General features: G+C 35.1%; 2 protein-coding genes across 2 annotated transcripts in view; both read right to left on the bottom strand.

Annotated features, from left to right (window-relative positions):
- Window positions 1-10752, bottom strand: part of LOC109048276 (V-set and transmembrane domain-containing protein 2-like protein) — a 44445-nt gene extending 33693 nt beyond the window's left edge. Inside the window, exon 1 of the mRNA XM_019065970.2 lies at window positions 10438-10752. Coding sequence (XP_018921515.2) covers window positions 10438-10555 — 118 coding nt within the window. The 5' untranslated portion in view covers window positions 10556-10752. The remainder of the gene's footprint in view (window positions 1-10437) is intronic.
- A 4578-nt stretch (window positions 10753-15330) lies between these two features.
- Window positions 15331-26719, bottom strand: part of LOC109086693 (beta-catenin-like protein 1) — a 49761-nt gene continuing 38372 nt past the window's right edge. Inside the window, exons 14-16 of the mRNA XM_042750116.1 lie at window positions 24121-24258; window positions 23970-24042; window positions 15331-15695 (exon numbers count right to left, since the gene is read on the bottom strand). Coding sequence (XP_042606050.1) covers window positions 15607-15695; window positions 23970-24042; window positions 24121-24258 — 300 coding nt within the window. The 3' untranslated portion in view covers window positions 15331-15606. The remainder of the gene's footprint in view (window positions 15696-23969; window positions 24043-24120; window positions 24259-26719) is intronic.

Here is a 26719-nt window from a genome sequence, read left to right as displayed (position 1 = left end):
TTAAATACTATATATATATATATATTTATATATAAATATATATATATATATACACACACACACACACTTTTTTTATATTTGTTCATGACAACAAATTATTATACATATAAATATTTATACATGTTTATATATTTAAAATGTATAGTCAAAATATATACAGTTTTTAAAGATATATAATTATAGTTTTTATATATATATATATAATATATATATATCATGATTATATATCTATATATATTATATATATATATATATTAGATATATATATAGATATTATATATATATATATATATATATACATACACTTACACACACACACACATATATATATATAGGTAAGGTAGGTATAAAAGGTATGCTGCCTTCTAAGAAACCTTCTTTCGGCAGCATCACATGTGTCCATCACAGATAAGCCAATCCCAGAATGCACTGCAACAAGCACTGTATAAATAAATATTTCAGAAGAGGGTTGACAGAGTCGAGGGAAACTCCAGTTCTACTACATTCAGTGCTGAAAAATCAAATAAATAGTTCATAATGTAAATATGAAATAATAATATATTATGGTTCACATCATTAGTTTGGCTTCAAACTCAAGTGTTGGTGTGGCGTGTGAAGTCTTCACCTGTGTAGAGCTTTCCAATTCAGCTACCGTCATTTCTTTTAGGATGCTGCCTATTTAGGGACAGACAGCGCAGTGGCTCACTAGATTATTAAACTGCAGAAATGTTTACAAAATCTACTGAATAACAACACATCCGTTCTAATGACAGACTCCTGCAAACTTCTTGGCCTCTTCGCTTATATAAAATCAGATAAACACAACCTAGTTTTTCTGCTGAACATAGGTACAGTATATACAGAGCAGTTCGGTTCAAAATCATCGAGTCAATGAATCCATCACAAGGAATACGGAGAGATAAAGCGAAACACAATTTCACACAGCATCTTAAAAACACAAGGCCTGTGGCTCAATGTGTCCACCTAAATGTGTTTGGCTTTAGCAGCGGCGCTTTGAAGTGGACAAATTTAAATATGCCTTCCTCTAAGAGGGTTTAACCATTACCATTAGCATGCTAATTACATAAATTATCATCACGTTAAAATAGTAAAAAATATATACCAATATATTTATATAGTATATATATATATATATATATATATATTTATATATATATATATATACACAGTAAACTACCCATATATAATTATATATACACAAAGTAAAATTATATTTAAATTAATGTTTAATTATCATTATCATTTTGTTTTTTTATTTTTTTTTATTTTTATTTTTAATGTTTTTATTGTAATATTTTTATTATTGTTCTTTATTTTTGTTAATTTATTTTTAAAAAATTATTTTGTTAAAAAGTATAATTTGATTTGTAAATTTTTTGATAGGAAAAATGAGTTGAAAAATATTGGCAAAAATCCAATATGGTGCATCCCTTGCATATATATATATATATATATATATATATATATATATATAGATATATATATATATTATATATCTATATAATATATACACACACACACACACACACACACACACACACACACACACAAGGGATGCACCATATTGGATTTTTGTCGATATCAGTTATGCAATATTTTTCAAGTCATTTTGTTTATGTCATTTTGTGTTTTTATGTTTTTGTTTATTAGTTAGGTCAGATTGTAGGTTTGGGTTTTGAGGTTTCTGTTGAAGTATCAGATGTGTAATAAGCATCAGACAGTGTTGGCCATTTGAGACTGAGAGCCGCAGTTAGATTTAGGGTTGGTATGATCGATTAGATAAGGATAGGTTTGGTATAGTAATAACATTTTATGACTCGATCGGTACTTACTACACTTTGCCGATCTCATGAACCAATCGCAATCTGATGACATCAACACGTGAGGACATACATGAATCTTGGGGACATAAATGATTTGCCACTGCAGTCACACACCAATTAAATTTTCTGCCTGATCAAAAAAATAATAAAAACAAAAAAAATTTGTTAATATTTGCATAATTTACGATTTATTTTATCCACCTGCAACTAGGGCTGGGTGATATATCGAATGCGATGATCACGCGCATCTCATCAGTAAAGCTGCTTCCCTGATTAGCGGTAAATCTAACAATCGCATGCGATATATCGCCCAGCCCTACCTGCGACCCACCCGGAAATAATCAGAAGGCATTTTTTCATTTCCAGACCCGCGGATTATCCACAGTGCCTGTGGATATAAGCATGATACAACTATTCCGGGTGTTTGGACAGAGCTCAGGTAATTGAGCTGAGTGAATGAATCTTGGGTTGTAAACACAGCTAATTAAACAGGGTTATTTATTTCGTTTCTCTTCTTTTTTTGTATTATTTTTTCTTTGTTTAGTAACAAGCGCCTCAATTATTACCGCCGCGTCGTAATGATGGCAGAAGGTGTTCTTCATCATGCTGCTTCCTGTGGATTCAGCACTCGAAGGCAAACAAAAGAGCAGCAGCGAGGAGGAAGACGCACTGGAGAGCGAGAGGCTCCAGATCCGTTTGGAGAGGACGGGGAGTGGAGCTGCTGGTGTCTGCCAGCGGCCCCCCGGGAGGTGTGCGGTGGCCAGCCTGCCAGACATACGTCTAATCTGAGATAAGGTGGCACTCCAGCGCCTCTGTCTTTACTCTTCACATCAAGGCGCGAGGGGAAGATGGCGCTCACAAAGAGAAGACAGACTGAAACCCAAGCCGCTTGAGAACAGAGAGAGAGAGAAAGACAGAAAGAAAGAAAGAAAGAAAGAAAGAAAGAAAGAAAGAAAAAAAAAGAAAAAGAAAAAAAAGAAAAGAAAGAAAAGAAAAAAGAAACAAAAGGAAAAGAAGAAAAGAAAAAAAGAAAAGAAAAGGGCCAAAAAACGTATATATATTTTGTTTATTTTTCTATAATCAAGGAAGAAGGAAAGAAAGAAAGGAAAGGGCAAAAAAAAGGAAAGGAAAGGAAAGGAAAGGAAAGGAAAGGAAAGGAAAGGAAAGGAAAGGAAAGGAAAGGAAAGGAAAGGAAAGGAAAGCACTGTTCTTCAGAAAAATCCTCCAGCTCCTGCAGATTCTTCAGTTTTCCAGCATCTTTGCATATTTGAACCCTTTCCAGCAGTGACTTTATGATTTTGAAATCCAACTTTTCACACCGGGGACAATTGAGGGACTCAAACACAACTATGAAAAAAGGTTCAAACATTCACTGATGCTCCAGAAGGAGAAACAATGCATTAAGAGCCGGGGTGTGAAAACTTTTGAACGGAATGAAGGACGCCCCGAATTTTTCTTTTTTTTTGTTGAAATATCATGTTTTTCCATTTAGTACTGCACTTCGGAAGCAACAGAAGATACTTGCATGTTTCACGGAAAACAAATTAAGTACAACCTTACCTTTTAATAGTTTCCCAAAAGTTTTCCCTCAGTTGTGTGAAAAAGTTGGGGTCTTCAATTTCCAAAAGTTTTCATCCCCGTCTCTTAATGCATCGTGTTTCCTTCTGGAGCATCAGTGCTCAGTTTAACTGTTCAGAACAAACAAGGGACTCATGAACAACTATCACAAAACAGAAAAACAGTCGTGCATTATCCACACACAGTATTAAGAATGGGGTTATTTTAATAATTTCAGCTATTTTTTTTTTGTCTTGTGGACTAAATGTAAACATCTTTTATGTAAAATATCTTACTCAGGACATTACTACATAAAAAAAAAATAATAATAACATGCATTTTGTATGATCTCTCTTATTTTGTTAAAATTATTCACATTTTCACAGATTCTGAAGGGGTTCCCAAACTTTTGCATGCCACTGTATATAGCATCTTAAGTACAAAAAATACAAATTAAAAAAACAAACGCTTATTTTTCATATATAATTTATTATGTAAGAATATGTATATAATTTTATTATATTTTATTATATATATATATATATATATATATATATATATATATATAATAACTCTATATATAGAGTCATGGCCAAAAATATCGGCACCCTTGGTAAATATGATCAAAGAAGTTAAAATTAATCTGCATTGTTAATCCTTTTGATCTTTTATTTAAAAATTCTCAAAAATCTAACCTTTCATTGGATAATAGGAATTTAAAATGGAGGGAAATATCATTATGAAATAAATGTTTTTCCAATACTTTTTGAAACCTATCATCAATACAGTCATCTGAAGAGATGATTCTCGATCACAAACAGCACAAAACATCTGCTGAATGTCGACGGGGAATGTTTTCGCTTCACACCAAAGAGCAAACACTGTAGAAATGACACGTCCAGATGTAAACGCACAGTTAGACGTCTGACAAACACGTGAAACGGACCGAAAGAGACGGGCGGCACAGAAAGAGAAAGACATTTATAGATTTTAGAGGAAAGAGAGCGAGAGCGAGCGAGGTGGTGGTCTGTCACGATGTTAACGGATTGATTCTCGTTAAGTGATATAAATGAGCATCTCTCTTCAGACTGTCTGAGCTTTAACCAAACCACAAAGACTTTAAAACTTTAAACTTCACAATCCTCCACAACACATGGACTAATGCATCAACATCCTGACTCACAGGAAGTGCTCGTGTTCCTTCTCAAAAGCCTCTCTACCGTCTCCAGAAGGCCAGAGTCTTTGAAGAAAGCGATTCATTTCTGAAGTGGAGGAGAGCTGAAGGTGAGCCAAAAACCTCCTCGACTCATCTAAAGTACAGTCTGACTCACAATGAACACCGCACATTTATACTAGTCTCAATATTTCAAAGATGCTTCATTTCACAGCTAGAGCAGACCATCATTAAACTGGTCATGTGACTCAGAGAGCCACTCTGATTGGCTGAACTCTTCAATGCTTCCTATCAAATTAAATGCTGCCGTTTAATGCGAAATCTAGTGAGCTGCTTATCTAGACAGTACTTTATGCATTAACATAGTTAACTAAAACTGAAATTAAAACCATTCAAAAAAAAGTTTTTTTGCTTGAAATAATTGTGAACTGAAACATTTTTAAAATTTCTAAGTTCAAGTAAAACTTGAATAACTTAACTAAAACTGAAATAAAATGTATATATTACATAGTATTTATTACTATGCATATAGTAAAAACTATATAGACAAGTAGGCTATAAAAAGGGTATTTTTTTTTAAATAATAAAACACAACAAAATACCAAAAAATTAAAATATTTAAGATTCAAAATCTTTATAAAAACTATTAATATAGTTAATAACACTGATGCATAGTAGTTACATTCCCAACAAAATGCATGTATGCTCTGTAGAAAAGAAAATCCCAGAATGCACTGCAACATGCACAATTAAAAAAGACCCAGCATATTGCAAGTAAACCATTTAACACCAAAAAGTATGAAAAACAAACAAACAAACAAAAACAACTAATTAAAAACGCAGCCAAAATATACCCAATATTTATGTGCTGGCTGTTTTTATGCTTATTAGAGCAGCGTATCATTAGCCAGCTTCAACCTCTGCTGTAATCAATGATAAGCACTGGTGAGGGCTCTAGTGCGCTTCTCAAGAGAGCGCGCTAATGAGACGCTGCCTATAACGGACGATTCAATCACTCACGTCTGAGCTTTCATTCCAGTTTCACTTCAGTTAGGATGCTGCATGTGTAGGCGGCTCACTAGTATGCATCTCAATCGCTCTAGTGCACTCAAATGTTCACCACATAGAAATGTGCATAATGTCACTATATTGACTTACCAGAAACGTTGACGTGTTTTCTTTACTCTCAAAGCGTCAGAAATGGAGGATGAGTGCATGAAGACACTAAATGAAGATGCGTGATGGACTAAATCATGATACAGGGAGCTAGCGAGCAGAATAAACACGAAAAATTGAATGAGAAAAAACAACAAATTTAACAAAATTAAACTGAATTTAAAAATTAAAAAGCTTACAGATGGAGTTGGTCATGTGACTCAGAGTTCCACTCTGATTGGCTGAGCTAAACAAAAAGTGTACTTCCTATCATATTAAATTCTGCAGTAGCACCTAAAATGATTATTGTGGAAGTCATATGTGAAAGTTTTTATTATTAATATGATTATTATTATGAATATATTGTGTATCTAATGTGGAAATAATATGATGTATTTTATAAACATTAAAACAATTAAGCAACAAAATTGTTAAGTGTAAAATTTTTTAGATTTAATATGTTTTATGATGTTTTTTTTTATTGAATTTTTTTTAATTTTAAAGTAAATAATTTTTTGATGAATAATTTTTTGATGAAGAAATAATTTGTTTTTGAGGATCTTAAGATTCACCAATCAACCTCTATGAAAGATGAATGCTTACTGTCACAAAAGATAAACAAAAAATAATAATAAAGAAAGAAAAAATATTTTTTAGGCTGAGTGACTCCGAGCTCCACAAAGATGTGTTTCCTGTCGTATTAAACACTGCAGTTTCACAGGATAGCACATAAAATATTGTTGGAAGCCATAAGCAAATGAGATAATCACCATGACGCTCTAATGCAAAATATGCAATAAAATATATAAGCTTAAGCTAGTATAAATAATCATTTACGTGCACAACATTCTTCATATAGATCTGACAGGTAAGAGGTAAATTGTGTGTATTTTCTAAGTCAGCTGTAAAATCCACGTCAACAGCTTCAGTCTTGTTGAAACACAGCCGAAAAACATGCAGAAACCACTGAACGAGCATCCAATCACAGTTCACAAGAGCAATGAAGACAAATCAGCCGCAGCGGCAGGTGAAGTCAGCGGTCACTGGTTTGAGTGATGGCTGGAGAAATGTGTGTGTGTGTGTGTGTGTGTGTGTGTGTGTGTGTGTCTCACGAACACATCACTGCTGATGCTTATTAGTGTTCGCTGACTGCAGCTGTTTCTTTAGAGTAAACAAACCAGTAACCAACTTATTAAAAAACGCCAATGGACGTGCTGCAGGTTAAACACACACACAAGGGCAGATCTGTGGTGCACAAGTGTACAAATGCGCATTTGTGTTTGGGAGGGGAAAGAATTTACCCTCGTATTTCAGTTATATGTCATCACTACCAGAATAATAATCTTGTGATAGCAACTTTCAAAATCTTAATCTGATATCAGAATCTCAATGAAAAGAGCATCTCCAAAGGTCCCACAGCTTTTACCGAAATTACTTCCTCCATCCTCGCTGCTCCTTGATCTTCAGTAGCATCTCATGATCAACCGTTTCACCCGGACACACACCGAGAGGAAAAACACAACGCTCCATGGAGAATTAGAGGAGGAGAGATGAACACGACAGGTCACTGTGAGACCGCTGAACACACCAAGACAAAATACTGTTCCCTAATCAGACCACAACAACCTAGAGCTGAAGAAATGCCACAGTCCAGAGAGATTCTCCAGTGAAAATACACCCCAGTGCAAGTCCACACCTAAATACTCACCATAAAACCACTAAGACCAATGCTTAAAGTCTAAAAAAAAAACACAAATAAAATTATTTATTTATTAATAGGGACAGTGCTTTTACTGTAAATGAGTCAGAGTCAGCCCCATTGACTACTTTTAATGTTGCCCATTGCCAGATTTTAAAAAGACAACCTAAAAATCTGAAGCACAGCAAGTTATCACACATAAACAAAATCATATTTACGATTACATACAATAACACTTCTAAAGATAATAATGGCATCATAAAAAAAAAAAACAATTTGCACAAGATTACAAATTTTATTTGCTTTTATCCATTTCTTTCATTTATATTTAAATGTTGAATAATTTGAACTATACTCCTTAATTCAGTTGGTAGAGTATTTCAATAATTAATGGCTCTAATTGAAAAGACTGATCGTCCAAATCTTCCTCAAAAACAAGCCAGTTCTTTAGAATAAACAAACGCTTGGATGTTTGTTTATTATAAAATAAATAAATTTCTGATGAAAAGTAAAAATAAAAAAGATAAAAATATTTTAAAAAAATATTTTAAAATAAATAATAAATTATTTTATTATTAGAATCAGAATTTTAAAGTCTGGAGAACCACAAAAATAAATATACAAAAAAAAATAAAAAAATAAAATAAAATAAATAAACATTTGTTTATTCTAAATTCACCAGTTAACCTCTTTAAAATATCAATGCTGAAGAATAAATAAATAAATGACTGATGTTTTTTTAGAATCTTTAAATTCACAAATCAGTGTCTTTTAAGATCAGTGCTTAAAAGTTGGAGTATCACAAAAATTATAAGAATTTTTTTCAAGTAAACGAATGAATGCATGAATGACTTTTTTAATTTGTTTTTGAAGATCTTCCAGTCAACCTCTTTGAAAGTTCAATGCTTAAAGTCAGGGGTGTCGTAATGGGGGGGGGGGACAATTCTTGCAGACAAAGGGAGTCGAAAACAACAGGATGTTTAGAACAGCATGTGTGTGAATTAAAACTCTACTGCCGTAGAGAATGAGATTCGTCTTTACATCATTGCTATTCATCTGACGTGTGCTGTGCTGCAGCGAGCGGCCCGGCGGGTCTGCGCTCTTTGTTTCATTACTGTGAGGTCAGAGGAAAACAGAGCTTTTAAGTTGTTGTTGACATTAATTAAGCCTCGTTACCGCAGGCCACGGTATTCCCAGCGGCGGGAAAATGAACGCAAAGGTATTGAATACAAGCAAGTTAAGCTGCCCATCACTCTAGAGACGCAGAAAGCAGTTCGCATTTAGATGCTTCACTAAAAAATTAACAACAACACAATTAAAAAAAACACTCTGCATGACTTAATCTGGTGAATCTCACCAAAACATGGCCAGTCGTGAGGAAAAACAAAGCAATTATATACTTTTTTTTGCATTATAACATTATTTTCAAGCCTTCATCTAAGACCACAGGGCTCAGTGGGCCTTAATTCATATTAAAACTTGGGCATATCAACAAACAAAGATCCTCAATCTTTCCATAACCTGTCAAATCTATTTAAAGGAAACACAGTCTTAGTTGAAATCCATTGCAGTCTGATCTTGCGATTCGTTTCCTAGAAATCCATCACAAGACCATACACGCGTCCAGGCCTGCATGTCAAATAATTCAGAACGTCAATGCATGTTGAGATGGCTTTCCTGATCTTACTGTATCAGCCCTCTTAATATTCCTCATGAATATCGGCTCTGATCACATTCTGCCCTTTAATTTCATGGTGAGCGACCCACAATCCGGCGTGCGAACACTTTCATCAGCATAATGCATGCCTGGGTTCATCAGCCCTGATTTATTCATTGCATTAGTCATCTATTGTTCACGCAATTGCCAAAACTTCTTAACTGAATACAGAATAAGCATATTTTACACAATCCTTTCCATTTCCCAGAGCGTCTCTGCATATAGTTTGAAGAATATGTTCAATATCCAGGCACTACAATTATGGCTAATTATAGTATGACTAAAATCTTGAAATGCATGCATTTTTTCCCCTTGCTCTTCCTGCAATGAAAACAGCAAATAGGACAATTTAGGGAGTTAATGTAAACCCAGAATCGCAAGCATCTTTGGCTAGTCTGGAGGGAGGTTAAGTATTTAACTTAAGTAATGCAAAGCACTGTGCTGCCATTGTATACAATGCTATAACCCATAAAAAAAATTATGGCTGAAATACTAATATTAAGGTTTTTTTAATCATTTCACACTATATTTTTTACCATCTGATACTATCAAGGTAACAAAAGTCATGGAATAGATCAAATATCAACCATTTTTTCTTTGAAACACCTTGGAAAAACCGGTAAATTCAGTATAGTTATATCAAAATACAATAGCACAGCCACTGTACTTGGCTAAATAATAATAAAAAAAATAACATTAAGCATTGCAATTACAGTATTACCACAGTAATCATTAAAGTGCCTTAAAAACATCATCGCTGACCCGTAGTACTTTTCAAAACCCACAGAATGATATTTCTGGGCACAACCATAAAGATTACACCATGGTATTCTTTGACAAAACCATTCAGTTCCACGGAATAAAACAACATTTAACACCATCAGTGATTCATGATTCAGCCAAAATACTTTTTATGAGGTTAAAAAGCCATACAATGTTAACACCAGGTTTTAAACCAAAGTAATACTGTGTTTTGGATACCACCAATATACCAAGGTATTGTTTGAAGTGCCTTAATGTATAGGTTAAACAAACAATACCAACGTATACCGACACCAATAAGAGAAATACCACGGTATTGTTGTACTAGTAGCTTAAAGTACCACAATATCACCATCATATACCATGGTAGCACCTGTCAATGACCCCAGTGCAGTTGTGTTGGTGATGAACCGCTCTGCGCATCTCCATCACTGTGAGGTTCGCGCGCAGCTCGGCTTCAAATAACAGCCATTAACGAACCTCAAACCCGTTCACATGTACAGAACCGCATCGAGCCCACACATTTTACCGTTGTTGGATATATGGTTCTCCACGTCGTCGCTTCCAGCTTGTCTGAGACTGGCACTAAGTTGGATGTAGAGTCCCATACAATGTAAACTCCTCAGAATCACTCCAAACGCGCCCATCACTGCTCCCTGCAAAACACTCTCTCACATCAGGTGGAAATACACGGCTTTAAGAGATAGATCCAGGTGTGGTGAGTGTTTGCCGGTGGTTTTTGTCCCTGATGACAGCGGCAGGAGCGGCTGAGAGGAGGCTGCGTGTGTTTGCTGTCGCCCAATGATACGATTTGAGTCTCCGCGGAGAGAACTCACCGGATCTAACCGATGTAGCGGAGGGAACAGCGCGAGGGGGGAGTGCGGCGGCTATCATTACGGAATTTTGTATTAGGCGGAATAATATTATGAAGAGATTTTTTTTTACAGCGAGCCGGTCAACGGTCGTCGTGGGTTGAGGTAAAATACATTTTAAAATGTTTCTGAGGTAAATTTAACTTTATGAATTTGAATGCAGACGGTTATATTTAAGTAATCAAGAAGTATAATATTGCCGACCACAGAATTAGAATAATAACTTTGTGAGGTTTTTGTTTTCTTTCGTATTTTTGATTGCGCACAGCTGGTGCCTACTACTGAATACTGCCCATTTTATAGAGTGGGCAATTGATATTGAAAAGACATCAACTTGATGTTAAAAACAGGTCAAATATGCAAATCAAATTGACTTGACATGACGTTGATTTTATGTAAATTTAACGTCAAACACATTGGCCTATATCTACATTAATTCAATTTCACGTGTGGGATTAACTTCCTATTTTTTAAAGTCAAGTCAACCTTATTTATACATCGCAATACAGATTATGTGAAAGCAGCTTTACAGTAAACATGAAAATAGTGTGTATAAGGAACCAAAACTCCATCGATATTCTCTGGCCAGACGAAACCAGTACCGTTTTCACCCAATTACCACCAGAAGAAATTGCCATTCAAACTGAGTTTAAAATGATGTTACAGCATCTTGATCAAGTCTTGACTAATATTTAGTCAATATAGGTGCCCAATATTGTGTGAAATAATATCCAATATGGAATGACAAACGTCCATTTAGTTCACTAAAGTATTTTTAAGTTATTAAGTGGTAGGCTGACATACATATAGAATGATTTATCTTTAGATATTGGGACAAAATCTTGCTGATTAATGGAAATTATTATTCCTTTTAAAGAGATAATTTGCTGAATGAAATATTTTTTTTTACACATTTACTTACCTGATGCTGCATGATTATTTCATCTAAGAAAAACAAGACATTTTTTCCTGCAGAGGAAAGAAATGCATAGCCTACAGAAATGACATTCAAAATGACAAAGAGTAAATTTTAGTTTGAACTATGCTTTTAAAGGCCATTCAACGGTTCATTTAAATTCTGCATTTATATTTTAAATACACTGTTATATCCACTAATTATGCTGCACATTAAACTCAAGTTTAGCTGATATACTGATTGAATGAGTATTGAATAATGTAGGGGGAAAAATTACCTCAAGGCCCTTCACCACGCTGGGAATGGAAGGTAAAGTCAAGCACATTGCATTATGGGATACATTATTCAGCAGAGAGCTTTGTGTACCGAACACAAAACATACACATAACATATGCTACATAGTACAGAAAAATTATATTCTTAACGTTTGATGATGCAAAGGCTGTTTTTAGGCATAACTACCTGATGCAGATATAATGCTGTGCTTACAGAATATTTAGTTAACTTTGATTCAAGTAAAAACCCACAATGATTATGAATTTTAATCCCCTTTTCTCTTTAAGGATTGTGAGAAAAACAAAATGCAATCATGACATTTAAACCCTGAGTAGTTTGACAGTACAATGTGGCTAAAATGCCACTGGTTTTCATGCCTTTTGCAATGCATGACATTATCTTAAAAATATACCCTGGATATTACCATGATGGTAATACAAAAAATAAAACCGCTGCATTCTTTGAAGTGCCTTAAAATTACAATCACCATGAAATAGCTATAAAAGCACAGTGATTTTTTAAGGATAAAAATAATTGTACATGTTTTTTGGGAGTTAAATGCTCAGGAAATGCTACCATCCAGTTTCCCACTGATCTACAGAATTAACAACCCAGTTTCAACCATTCCCTGTGACCCGCACAATACTGGGATTATAAGTGGGTATAAAAGAACGCTTCCGCCACAGGTTCCTATCAGTTTAGCCGACGCGAGGAGGTTGAAATCAGCGCTCGCAGAGCTCAACTCAATCACTCGGAAAAAGACAATTATTCCGAGCTCTCTGGGCTGTGAAATTGCTGTTGAATCACCGTTAGCACGCTAGTGTCATAATCACTGATAAGAGATGCGTGCTGGGATACCTGCCCTTCCCGTCAATTCAAAATGCAAATAACGATCCTAAGTTTTATCCGGGTGATTTTGGAGGAAGGGTAGAAGCAGATGTTGCTCTGCATGAGACGCCGCGGCAAACCGGAGACGAGAGTGATTGGCATTCGCTACCGACAAGCATCGCTACGGTAATGAGGGTGTCCTTGAAGCACCGGGCGCTCACCCCGTTCTGTAGTTACTGCTCATTTGCATTTCAAGTTTGACGCGTTGGCAGAGGGGCATCAATAATATTCTAGGCACACGCAATTCATCATAATGTACAATTCAACAGATGGGTAACTGTCGCATATCACCTCCTCCAATTGTCAGCATTCCTCTACAGTATTTACACCTCCCTCTCTCTGCAAACCATCTCCCTGGTAACGACGAGAACTAGCGGCAATCACTGACCTCCTGAGACGCAGGGAAATACAGAGACCTCACAAATAAAGCCGTGCTACGCCAACGGAAGCATGGAAAGGACAGCCAGAGAATATTTAATATGCCAGGAGCATCAGCCGGGAGCTGGAAAGTGGAGCTCCTCTGAGGACAAGGCCGATGGATAAACAAAAGCGAATGCGTGGGGAAAGAGTCAGCGAGATAATGACTCTTGTGCACTTGTCCCGAGGCTAAAGGACAGAAAGTTATCGCTCTACGACAACAGGGCAGGAATCAAGGAGATGTGCTGGGCCTCTCGAGGTGCAAACGAGTGCTTCAGAGCTGGTCTACGGCGGACGGTGACCACGGGGGCCTCCAGCTGTCGATGTCTGATAAAGTGCAAGCCGTAATGAGACTGCAGCACTTAATTAGCTGGCGAAATGCGGCGCCTCCTTTCTCTACTCATCAAACCAAGACGATTGATCAAGGCCTGGAGCCTCACAGAGATGTTTTTGTTACTACAATAATAATTTCCCTACATAATGTCTATTTTAAAGCGCTGGCCCTCCAGTGAGTATAAATCCAGCGTAATGGCCCCCCGTTCGCCCTGCCGAAGAACTCCGCTGGACTGATTCAATTTGGCTCTAGAGCTTTAACAATTATTCTCAACCTTCAGCTAAAGACTCTGACCGTAGCAAAGGAGAGCTTAGTAAGCAAACAGTCTCTATTTGGCAGAACATTCCCTGGCCATGGCGATACATACGCTAAGCCTGCGGGAAAAGGGGAAACAGGGATTGTAAATTAACAAGGGGATGTAAGAGAGGTTAGAGAACGAGAGAGAGATGTAGCATTTTCGCACTAGCTCAGCAGGCCCACTATTAGCAAGGGATTGGGATTCTCTGGCTCATCGCCACTGGACAAACATCTAATTAATGGCCATTAGAATCACAGCAGCCATATCCTCTAAAAGAAAGAGAAAGATCAAATCTAGAGTAAGAAATTAACACTTGACAATTGCAAACAAAATGTGTGTACACATTAATATATGGCTAAATATCTTCCACCAGGTTTCATCTCTGAAAATCTAAAGTTTTTTTCCAAACCAGGAAAATTCATAATGGAAATACTGCTTGTATAGACAACAAATGCAACAAATCGTTTGGAATTTATTCAGTAGCAATTTGTTCATAATTGAAACTTGAATGGATAGTTCAACCAAAAATTTTATTTAATTTTTCATCATTAATTCACCCCCAAGTTGTTTTCTTTATTTCTGCTAAACTTAAAAAGATATTTAAAGAATGCAGGTAACCAAACAGTTTCTGGTCCCCATTGACTTCCATAGTATGGAAGTCAATATGGAAGTCAATGGGGACCTTCATCTGTTTGGTTACCAAACATTCTTTAAAGTACCTCCTCCTTTGTTCCACAGAAGAAAGAAACTCATACAGGTTTGGAACAACTTGAGGGTGCGTAAATGATAATTTCCATTTTTGGGTGAACTATCCCTTTAAAAGCTTTGTCCAGTAATCAAAAATAAGGTCATAAAAAATATTAAATTTTTATTGGTCAAATGTGGCAACCCTGAAATTTACCTTCAGAAGTTTGGCTTAGCTTATTAAGAAACCAAATAGTTTACTGTCAGATCTCCAAAACTCCATGTGTGGACATTTCCCACTGAAACTAAAATTTAAGAAACACAATGAGAGTTTGCCGATTCACTGAGAGAATAGCAAATGTATAACGCTGCCAGTGACACAATGGTGTCCAATGTATGACACATATTCGAGGGAGAAGCAGTAAGACAAAAAAGCAACATACAGTAAAATCCACCAGCCATTAGCAGGTTTAGAAAGTTAATTTTGGACCCCGGATCCATATAAAGGGACCTGAATGATGAGATGACAAACAATAGCTGAAAAGATAGGAAAGCCAAAATCCTTCACTTAATCAGCCATCTGCAGGAACGCTGGAGAGGAGAAAAAGAGACATAAACAACATTTTCCTAAATTATGTTTTAGCACAAGAGTTGTTTCGCCGCCTGAATTGGTCTAATGAGACATTAAGTCTTGTGGAAGGTGATCTACAAAATATAATGAAGGAAACATCACGAAGTAAAGAAAAGCACAAACTTTAATTACAAGAAAACTGAAGTTGTTTTGACAATATCTGGCCTAGAAAACAATAACAACTATAAACATGAACAAAATATCCAGATTTAATCTGTTGGGATACAATCAGCCACATGAATGTTTAAACTTCAGATTTTGCGGTCCAGTCAGGACAGGATGAGGATTGGTCAAAATCCATGTAGCTTCCCCGTAACGCAGAGAAAAAAAAAGAAAAAATAAACACACTGAGGAAAACCCACACCAAGCTCCAAATGGATTTTTAGAAGTTCTCAAGTAGTTCCATAATCCTCTTCTGCTCACTTTCCTTAAACTCCTCGCTCTTGCCGTCGCCAATATTTTCTGCGTATTCTGAAAAACGAGAGTGAAAAAGAAACAGGATGTTTAGTAATTTGGATGAATTTCATGTACGCCACCAAGCCCTGCCAAGAAACCCTAATGCTGTCTCAAAGGAAAGGCAGCATACTTTAATCCGAGAAAGAAAAAAAAAAATCAAAGGGAGAATTTGTATCTCAGAAAGTACTTTAAAAAAAAATTGTCACACATCCCTTGACTGCCCACCAAAGTTTCTTTTCAGACCCCCTTCTTCATATATGGAGGAATGGATGGAAAAATCTAGGCTTTAGAAAAAGCTAAGTCTGGAGTTCAGGGTTTGAGGTAGTGGGATTTAAGAAGTACCATCCTTAAACGGGCAAATAGCTTTAAGATCCATGGCCGTTTGATGTGTGCCTTTGAGAGCGTGTCCCTCAGTCAGATCAAATCTGCCAGTTTGATTGAGGTCTGGCTATTTCGAGACACTCCAGTTTCTCGTAACCTGCAGCGAGCTGGAACAGTGCCCGAGAACTCAAAGGGCTACAGACGCTACGATAAAAGCAACATATGCTTAAAATGAGACTCTTATGACCGCTCTGGACCAATGTGATTGGACTGCAGTAAGGACACTCACAAGACTCCTCAACTTTACACAGAATGAGCCTGAGATCTTATTGATTTACCTGGAAATCTTCTCCTCCACTAAAGCTCTGAAATGGCATTAGCATCTGCATTATGACTCCAGGAAAAGCATGTGGACACATTGAGCCAGGTTTGACGTCATTGGCGGCAAACTACATTGGTTCTCGGCACGTTGTGACAGTGTGAATATGCCGAATGGAGAATTAGATTTGAGAGCTGCAGTGGAGAACAAGATCATCCAAGATCTAATTTCAGTTTCTCACACAAAAAGGAAAAGAGCTGCATAAAATAAGTTAAAAAATCCTCACCTTTGGTTCAATGCAAAAAATAACAGCATACAGTTTGCAATGGAGTTATTTAAAAAAAAAAAGTTAACTGAAATAAAGCTGAAAACCTTTAAACCTGAAATTTACAAAATTAACCCAAATAGTAATATTCAAAATACAGTACTATATGGAGCAGATAAAATAAGTATTGAACACGTCACCATTTTTCTCAGTAAATATATTTCTAAAGGTGCCATTGACTTGAAATTTTCACCAGACGTCGGTAACAACCCAAGTAATCCATACATACAAAGAGAACAAAACAAACTAGTTCAGAAATTAAGTTACGTGTAATAAAATGTAATGACACAGCTAAAAAGTATTGAACACATGAAGAAAGGGTGGTGCAAAAAGGCATGGAAAGCCAAGACACCAGCAAAAACCTATCAATAATTAGAAAGCAATCCTATTAATCCAATTAATATTAACTGGTTCAGTCCAAACACCTACAGTACCAGGATGATGAAGATGAAACAAGGGTGGACATTTCAGCAAGACAATGATCCCAAACACAGCCAAGGAAACTCTTAATAGGTTTCAGAGAAAGAAAATAAAGCTGCTAGAATGGCCAGCCAATCACCTGACTTGAATCCAATAGAAAATAAGAACTAAAGATCAGAGTTCATAAAAGAGGCCCACAACCTTCAAGATTTGAAGACTCTGTGGAAGAATGGGCCAAAATCACACCTGAGCATGCATCCCACTAGTTTCTCCATATAGGAGCCATCTTGAAGCTATCATCACCAACAAAGGTTTTTGTACAAAGTATTAAATACATCTCAGTAGTTTAATACTTTTTCCCTGTGTCATTCCATTTTAATACACATAACTTAATTTCTGAACTTATTTGTTTTGTTTTCTTTGTATGTATGGATTACTTGTATTATTACCGACATCTGGTGAAAATTTCCTATCAACAGCACCTTTAGAAATATATTTACTGGGAAACATGGTGAAGTGTTCAATACTTATTTTACCTGCTGTATATACAGTATATAAAGACAAACGCTAAAAACAATATTACTAAAAATGTAACTAAAATACACAAAAAAAATAATTATATTAAAAAAAAATATATATAGATATATATATATATAAGCAAAAACTGCAGAAATAATACTAAAATAACACTAGTTTGCAACTAAATGAGGTAAAATAAAACAAAATGTGCAAACTGCCATTAATTGGTGAACTATTCCTTTAAAGATTATTTATTACACATTAATAACTCCATTTATGCATTTGCCAGATGCTTTTATCAAAAGCGATAAAAACATTCCATTGAAAGTACAGTATGCTGTCAATTCCTGCATTCCCTAGGAATTGAATCCATAACCTTGGTGTTGCTGGAGACATACTCTACAATTAGAGCTATAGAAAAACCTGTCTTTAAAATGAAAACGAGCATTGACAAATCATTCACAATAAGACCGGGAATGTGCATTATAAAAGTAAATAGGGTCCGTTTTTATTTCATGCTGACTTTAACAGTGTTTTTTGGAAGTGTACACAGCAAGCGGCAAGCGTGTAAAGGTAGACATGCTCTCGGATTAGTTTCTAAGCCCTGCTCAAGCCCTGGGACAGAGGATCAAACCCAATGAAAAATAAATAAATAAAACAATAAGATGTGGTTTTTTAAGAAGGGAAAAAAAGCAAAGTGGCACATTGAAACACAAGCCCGAGGGCTGGAGAAAGCGGCTGAAATAACAGAGGGAGGATTGGGGGAGTCTGCATGCTGGATGATTTGAGGGGGATTATCCATTATGAGCTCTGAGATGCTGGAAACTTCAGCCCACTGCAGAGGCGCTTTCCACTGACACCAGTACACACAGCTCAAGGTCACGCATGTAAGAGAATGACACACTCTGGATGACTCAAATGCGGCCTTGGTGCGCGTCGAGGCTTCTGTAGGCGTTTTCATTTCCCAATTTATGCAGTAAAACACAGTCGCGCCGAACTCAGCAAATGAAACCTGTTTTCGCCAGTGATTCCTGCTTAGCAGCAGCTATTTTTTTATCTAGGTAATGGGCATTAGGTTAATCTACAGTTACTAATAAACCCTGACAATGACATTATAGATGTTGCTTCTCTAGCTCAAATCTTACACTAAAAAGCATTTTAAAAAAAATTCTCGGACAAATGCTTTTAGCTAATATGCATGCAACAAAACAAGGTAGTGCTTTTACTAATGAGTTGATTTGTTAATTTCATCAAAAATGCAGGATGCACAACAGCTGGTTTCTGTAAGTAAAAATTCCAGTTATTCTCTCCATTGAGAAATGATGGCCTTTTATTAGGCAATCTTATTTAACAGACACACTCCAGATAGAATGATAAAACAATAGAAGGATAACAGAAATATCAAGTGAATGAGGTAGAACAAACAATATAATGATATATATAGAACAATAGAATGATCGAAAAGAATGATAGGAGTGCTGGATAGAGGAAGACAAATAGATAGAATGGCAGACAAATATAATGATAAAGACTGACAGAACAAGAGACACAGATATTAACAACAGACAGATAGAACCACAGACAAAACAGATAGAATGACAAAGGGATTGATTGATAGAGGGGTACAAGAAAGATAGAATGAAAGGGTAGGATTAAAAAGAGATAGAATGAAAGTAGGGTGGAAGGATGGGATGAGAGACAGAATAACAGACAGATAGATGTAATGACAGACAGATGAAAACAGACAGAGAGAATGAGACAAAATGACAGACAGAATGTCAGGCAGATAAAACAATAGACAGAGAGACAGAATAGCAGACAGATAGATAGAATGACAGATAGATCAAGAAATATAGTTAAAGACGAATGAAAGAATGAGAGAGAGTTAGAGACAGGTTGGATGTGAGAGATTAAAGATAGATAGAGAGATTGAATGAAGGGAGGAGGGATGACAGACAGAAGAATAATAGACAGAGAGACAGATGGCAGACAGATAAAACAACAGACAGACGGAACGGCAGACAGACAGAAGGAGAGACAGAATGACAGATAGATAGAATGACAGCCAGAATATGGATGGATAGATAGACCCAGACGGAACAACAGACAGACAGATAGAACGACAAACGTAGAACACCAGGCATATAGACTGAACGACAGACAGAGAGAACTGCAGAGAGATAGAAAGTCATGAACAAGTTTTAGGCATCTGTCCAACCCAAAACAATCACAGCGTTTTCCTGCGGTGCACTGAAACAGTTCCATCAGCCAAACCAGCAAACAAACAGCGATGACAGTTAAACCACAGAGCAAACACAACCTGTCTAATTCCTCCTGTAACATTTGTTTTCATTTTTCCCGTGATTGCGTTTAATACCGCATAAGCACATTTGCAGGGCCCTGGCACACGCTCGCCTGTCTGACACGACCGCAGCTGCTACAGAGGCCAGGTGAAAATTTCAATTTCTCACCCGGTCGCAGCGGCCCGGCAGGGGCACAGATCCGGCCCACACCAGCTGCCCAGAGACGCTTTCACACTCCTCCAGCAGCTGAGAGCCACCCGACCCGTCACACTCCTCCACACAGTCTTTGACCACTAGTGTGAGGGACGCAATAAAAGCTGCCAAATCACAACTAAGACTTTCAGCAGGTTCTGAAGAAAATCTAAATCATCAGAATATTTGAATGTAAAGTAGTAAAGATGGAAAACTACGTAGGATTTTTGAAAATTGGCATAGATTGAGCTTCCTAATCACATAGAAAATTTAAAAAAGCTGAATATAAGCAAGATTAATAGATGATGAGATTAGTGCTAACGGTTAATTGTCATACAAATAACTGCGATTAACAATTTAATTCTGTTTTGTTCATGTTACTTAGTTTAAGCTTAAATGCATTTTTTTTATTTTGAATCATATATAATATAAAATAATATATAATACTAAAAATAGACTATTAATATTTGCTATAATGCTGTGAAACTTAATATTTATGTAACTATAATATAATTTAATAAATATAATATTATATTATAATATGAATTTTGTTCTGATGATTAATTTTCAGAAAAACTGCTTTAATGCTGTGAAAATGAATACAATTTATATAATAATTTATCATATATTTTAATGTATTACGATCATGAATTTTTATGTGTTTTTTAATTTTAATATTAATTATTGTACTTGTAATTTTAATTTTGTTTTGATAGTGTTACTTATTGTAAGTCTGATAAGTTTTTTTTTTTTTCTTTTTCTATCACATATAATAGAAATATAATAAAGTAAAAAAAATTAATGGGACCCGTATGATTTACCTTAATGCTGTGAAAATGAATAATATTTATGTAACTATTTATAATAAATAAATATATTATAATGATGATATAATGAATTTTTTGCTGACAATAATCATACAGATAATTTCAAATAATGATTTAATTTTGTTTTGAAGTTATGTTTTACTTGGAATTGTAATATTATAATAAAAAACGATAGACCTGTATGATTTACTTCAATGCCTATGAAAATGATTTATAATACAATTTATAAATATAATTATTTGTAATATAATTAGGTATAATACAATTTTATAAATATAATTAGAATATTGTGCAGTTGATGCACAATAAAGCACTTAAATTTGACACATTTGGATGGCAAAATGTGACTGAAATTGAATCTGCACGACAATTGTGATTAGATCGAATAACCACAATCAGACGATTTATCAATCCCAACAGGCCTAAATATGAGGAATATCACCAAATATTATGCATTTGTAACATTTTCTAGAATCTGCAGTGAATGGACAGTCTGAAAGGGCTAAAAATAAGTTAAATGGCTCACTTGTATCTCAGACACCATTAGCTCAAATTATTAGCACCTTCTAAAGAGCAATGCTTACGTCTTTGAACACCCTCAGCCGCCTCTCTAAACGAGCAGCGAGAGCGCTGTGTGAACCATTACAGCCCGCTGTTTTCATCTCTGTCATCAGCTACAGCAGAGTTCAGGTGGGAACGTCCTCCCCCCGATGAATCATTAATAATGAGAAAGTGCAGAATTTAATGAGAGCAGAAAGAAAAGGGTTGTGCTTTCCATTAAGTGATTTGGGAAAGAAAGCTAGCTTAAACTGAAGACACAACAACCAATCAGAAATTGTTACTACAAGCCTAAATGGTTTATTAATTGTGATATGATATATATATATAATATATATATATATATATATATAATATATATATATATATATATATATATACACACACACACACTTCAATATTTGAAATGTATACGTGTGTGTGCATGTGTTTCATATAATAAAATGTTTTTTTTCTATTTTTGTGAATATTATGCAGAGCATTTTTGTAAATAATATTCAGTGTTATGTATGAAAATATATATATATATATATATATAATGTGTATTCACAATTTTTATAAATAAAATAATTCACACACACACACACACACACAATACATATAAATGTAATGTTAAATGTTAATACATTTAAGAAATGTATATAAAATATGTACGTGTAAATTATTTATAAAATGTCATTAAAACTTAAATGTATATTTGCTCTATATTTTATTTACACGCACACACATATATACATATATAGCATATATGTTTACATATAAAGTATTTATTTTATTATATACTAAACAGCCATATTTATAATTCAAGGAAATTAATCAATTTTACTTTTCTAATTTTTTTTTTTTTTTAATGTATATCTTTAGTATATCTTTCTTAACTATTTTAACAGATGATGAGATGCATGACAAAAAAACATCAGGAAACTTAATGGCTGAATAGCAATGCACTGTAATACTCAATTTTTACATCAATATCTACATCAATTTATTGTAAATATTTGATCGCCCATCCAACAAAATCATCATAACAAATTTATTGTCAATATTTGTTGTCCCTTCAGGTCAGTCCCTCCAGAGAGCATTTTTTTCTATAATTTTTCGCATCGGGTTCTTCCTAAGAGAAATACTGGGTGAGGTATGAAAGAGTAGCGGTGGAGAAAAAAGAAGGAAAGTCAGCGCAAAAGAGAGAGAGAGAAATAGAAAGCTGTCAAGACTTAATCAAGGTGCTCTGGGCTGAAGAGTGGGCGAAGCCGAACACCTCATATCACTCAAGAGAGAGAAAGGATGGAGGGGCGGGAGGAAATAAAGAGGGAAATACACCGCAGCGCACAGCAAACCTTTAGCTTGAGCAACAGGGAATCTGCTTCAGCGCTGCGGTGTGTGCTGATGGCCTGCGGACATGTGTTCATGAACGGCTAAACAACATCCACCTGATGCCTGACGAGAAGTGATGCTTTATACGCTTTAGCCTGAGACTGAACTACTGAGAAAACCACTAGTGAACTCATCAACATCTACAAACATGCAGAGTAAAGCGCTAAAGGTTTACAAGTCCTGACAGATCAATGCAACACTCAGAGATTCAGTAAATCAGCTGATTTGAGATTAACCGCATTGTTACAGTTAACTAAAACTGCAACTAAAACTAAGACCATTATAAACATTACTTGAAATAATACAGATGTTAACCAAACTATAAATAAAATATACAAATATTTTTATTTCAGCTAGTTTCATTTCTCGTTTTAATTTAATGTACTAAAATAAGTGACAAATAATAGAAAAATAACATAATAAAGTTTAATATTATAATAAATAAATATAGAATAAATATTATAATAAATAATAAAAACATTATAATAAATAATAATACAATAAAATATAAGAAAATAATAGAAATAATAGAGAAACAAAAACTGATTAAAATATTATAACTATACTAAAATCAGTGTAAATAACACTAGTTTGATTCAGTTTTAAGACAATAATAGAATTAATATATATATATATATATATATATATATATATATATATATATATATATTAAATATATATATATACACTAAATATAAATAATATATATAAATATATATATATATATATATATATTACATTGAAACATATTTTCTTGACAATTGAACACAATTACCCCACAATATCTCATTATTGTAATGCCACAATATTTTCATTCTTACACAAAAACAATGTCATGTTATTCAAATAAAAAAAAAAAACTTTATATTTATATAAAACATAAAATTAGAAATTTATTAAAATATTTTACCTTTTTTGTCTTATTAGTCAGGTTTTAATGATTTTATGAGGTTAAAATGTTTAAATATTGTCTAAAATAAAATAAGCTGATACATTTACAGTAACAAAAATTTGAGTGGAATATACATTTAAATGTTATGAAAATAATGTCACTGTGCACAAAAATCCCAAGGGTCATAAAAATAGGCTTTATGTGTTGACATGAGCTTTTAAAATCATTTGTAATCTTACCTCTCATTATATGACGGACTATCTTGACTGATCCTCCCCTGAGATTGAGGATCTGATGGACTCTCTGCTGTAACTGGAAGAGAAAACTCATTTCAGCACGCAGAATTAAAAACAATCAGCTTTAATCACACATGAAAGGCTGGTTATGTACCTGAGGAACGCCGGCGTTACAGATCTCCACCATGATATAACAGACGAGCTGAAGAACGAAGAGTCCGGCGTCCAACCGCCGCAGATAAAACTCATCATCCATCGCATCGTCGATTATCTCTCCACGACGAACCATATCCTGAAATGTAGAAGTGACCATTAGACACTTAAGAACGAAGAGTCCGGCGTCCAACCGCCGTAGTTTAAATCTGTGTTGACAAACTTTAATCTTAAACTAGATTAGTAAAATCTGTTGACAAACTTTAAGGTTGGCAAGTTTGAAAGTTTACATAGATTATTAGAGCACTGTGTTAACATGATTAGCATTTTGCTAGCATGATGCTAACTTGTTTCTAACACAATTACAGTGTTGTTAGCATGATTAGAACGTCATCAACATATTTCTAACATGTTGCTAGCATGTTTTTCGCACAATTACTGTGTTTTTAGAATGATTAGCCCATTGTTAGCATGTTTATTTTATGATTAGCATGTTGCTAGGATGTTTTAGCATAATTAACATGTTGCTAGTATGTTTCTAACACAGCTTCTGTTGTTAGCATGTTTTTATCATGATTAGCATGTTGGTAGCATGTTCCTAGCATGATTGGCATGATGCAAACTTGTTTCTAGCACAATTACAGTGTTGTTAGTATGATTAGAACGTCGTCAACATATTTCTAACATGTTGCTAGCATGTTTATAGCACAATTACTGTGTTGTTAGTATGATTAGCACATTGTTAGCATGTTTATTTTATGATTAGCATGTTGCTAGGATGTTTTAGCATAGTTAACAGGTTGCTTGTATGTTTCTTACACAATTACTGTTGTTAGCATGTTTTTACCATGATTAGCATGTTGTTGACATGTTTCTAACATGATAATTACATGTTTCTAGCACACATACCATGTTGTTAGCATGATTAGTATGCTGTTAGCATGTTTTTATCATGCTTTTGTTTCTAGCACGATTAACATGTTGCTAGCATGTTTCTAACATGATAATTACATGTTTCTAGCACACATACCATGTTGTTAGCATGATTAGTATGCTGTTAGCATGTTTTTATCATGCTTTTGTTTCTAGCACGATTAACATGTTGCTAGCATGTTTCTAGCACACATACCATGTTGTTAGTATGATTAGTATGCTGTAAGCGTGTTTTTATCATGCTTATGTTTCTAGCACAATTACCATGTTGTTATGATTAGCACGTTGTTAGCATGTTCCTATCATGATAAGCATGCTGCTAGTGTTTTTAGCATGATTAGAATGTTAACAACAATTACAGTGTTGTTAGCATGAGTAGGACGTTGTTAGCATGTTTCTATCACAATTAACATGTTGCAAGCATGTTGTTAACATGATTCGAATGTTACTAACAAGTTTTAACACATTGCTAATATGATATTGTATGCTGCTACTATGAATTAGCATGCTCCTAGCATGTTGTCCTAGGACAGTCCTTAAGCTTTGCTGGTGATAGACAGCTGAAACACTCTATAAGTAGTCTTTGCAGAAGTATTACTGTGCAAAAGTTTTGACCCCCTCAATGAAAGTCTATGGAAATTTTCGTAGTTTGATCGTCCGTTTAATGAAAATCGCAAGTCCGGTCAGTTAGAAAAGATATAGCAACCCGAGTCAGACCAGTCTAAAGGTATTACCTGAGTTCTAAGAGGAGACACATTTTAAAATCTTAAATAAAATTAATGAACAATATAATTCAAATTTAGACTCCGAAGCAGCAGCTTAAAAAGTAGATCAGTAGGTTGTCTTTCTCAAGCCATCCTAATACATGCACATTGATTAGCAAGAAAACCACATGCATGTTCAAAAGGCTCAGGATAATGATCTCAGATCACTTCAAAAAGGTTATTTTCACACTTTTCAGCTTTTCAGCACCTGCAGCTGAATCTAAATGGACAAAGACGTTTGGCATTTGTTGAGAGCCATAATTGCGGCGATTGACATTGGCCTCTCTCCAGGGGATTTCAATCTTTTAGAGCATAAAACGCTGGCAAGCTCACGCGTGTGTGAGTGTGCACGAGCAGAAAGGCTTGTGAACACAAAGGGAACGCTGCAGGAACAGCAGGCTGGCGAGAGCTGGCCGTCACGGGCTGCTGAAGACACACAGAACGTGGCTCTGATCGCGGCGAGAGGCTTTCTGAGAGAACCGCGCTTAGATTGTGCCAAAACCATTCAGACGTTGTCCAAAAAACCAGGACAAGTCAAATCACATTCAATGCAACTCCTGTGGACAGCATGTTATTTTTTATCCATTAAAAATTAGCTTTTAAAATGTATGCATTGAATGCAATACAAGTCGCATTTGGATAAAGAATCTGCCAGATGTGTAGGGCTGGGCGATATATCTAATATTAGCGATAATATCGGAATCATTTTGACGACGATGTAAAATTTGAAAATATCGTGAATATCGAATATTTCAAATTCAAGTATACTTTCCCAAATGAACGCGCCGAACATCCAAAAAAGGAACATGTAACTGCGGGCTGCTCTACATGCCTCTACTATGAGAGCTTTCATGAGAGCGGTTGCCAGAGAACAAGAGTTTAAATCCTCAAATCAGAGCTTCG

Source organism: Cyprinus carpio, chromosome B23 (genome assembly GCF_018340385.1).
Source record: "Cyprinus carpio isolate SPL01 chromosome B23, ASM1834038v1, whole genome shotgun sequence".
NCBI classification, from domain to species: Eukaryota; Metazoa; Chordata; class Actinopteri; order Cypriniformes; family Cyprinidae; genus Cyprinus; species Cyprinus carpio.
The sequence above is the reverse complement of the archived record's forward strand: the minus strand, read 5'-3'. Positions and strand labels throughout refer to the sequence as shown.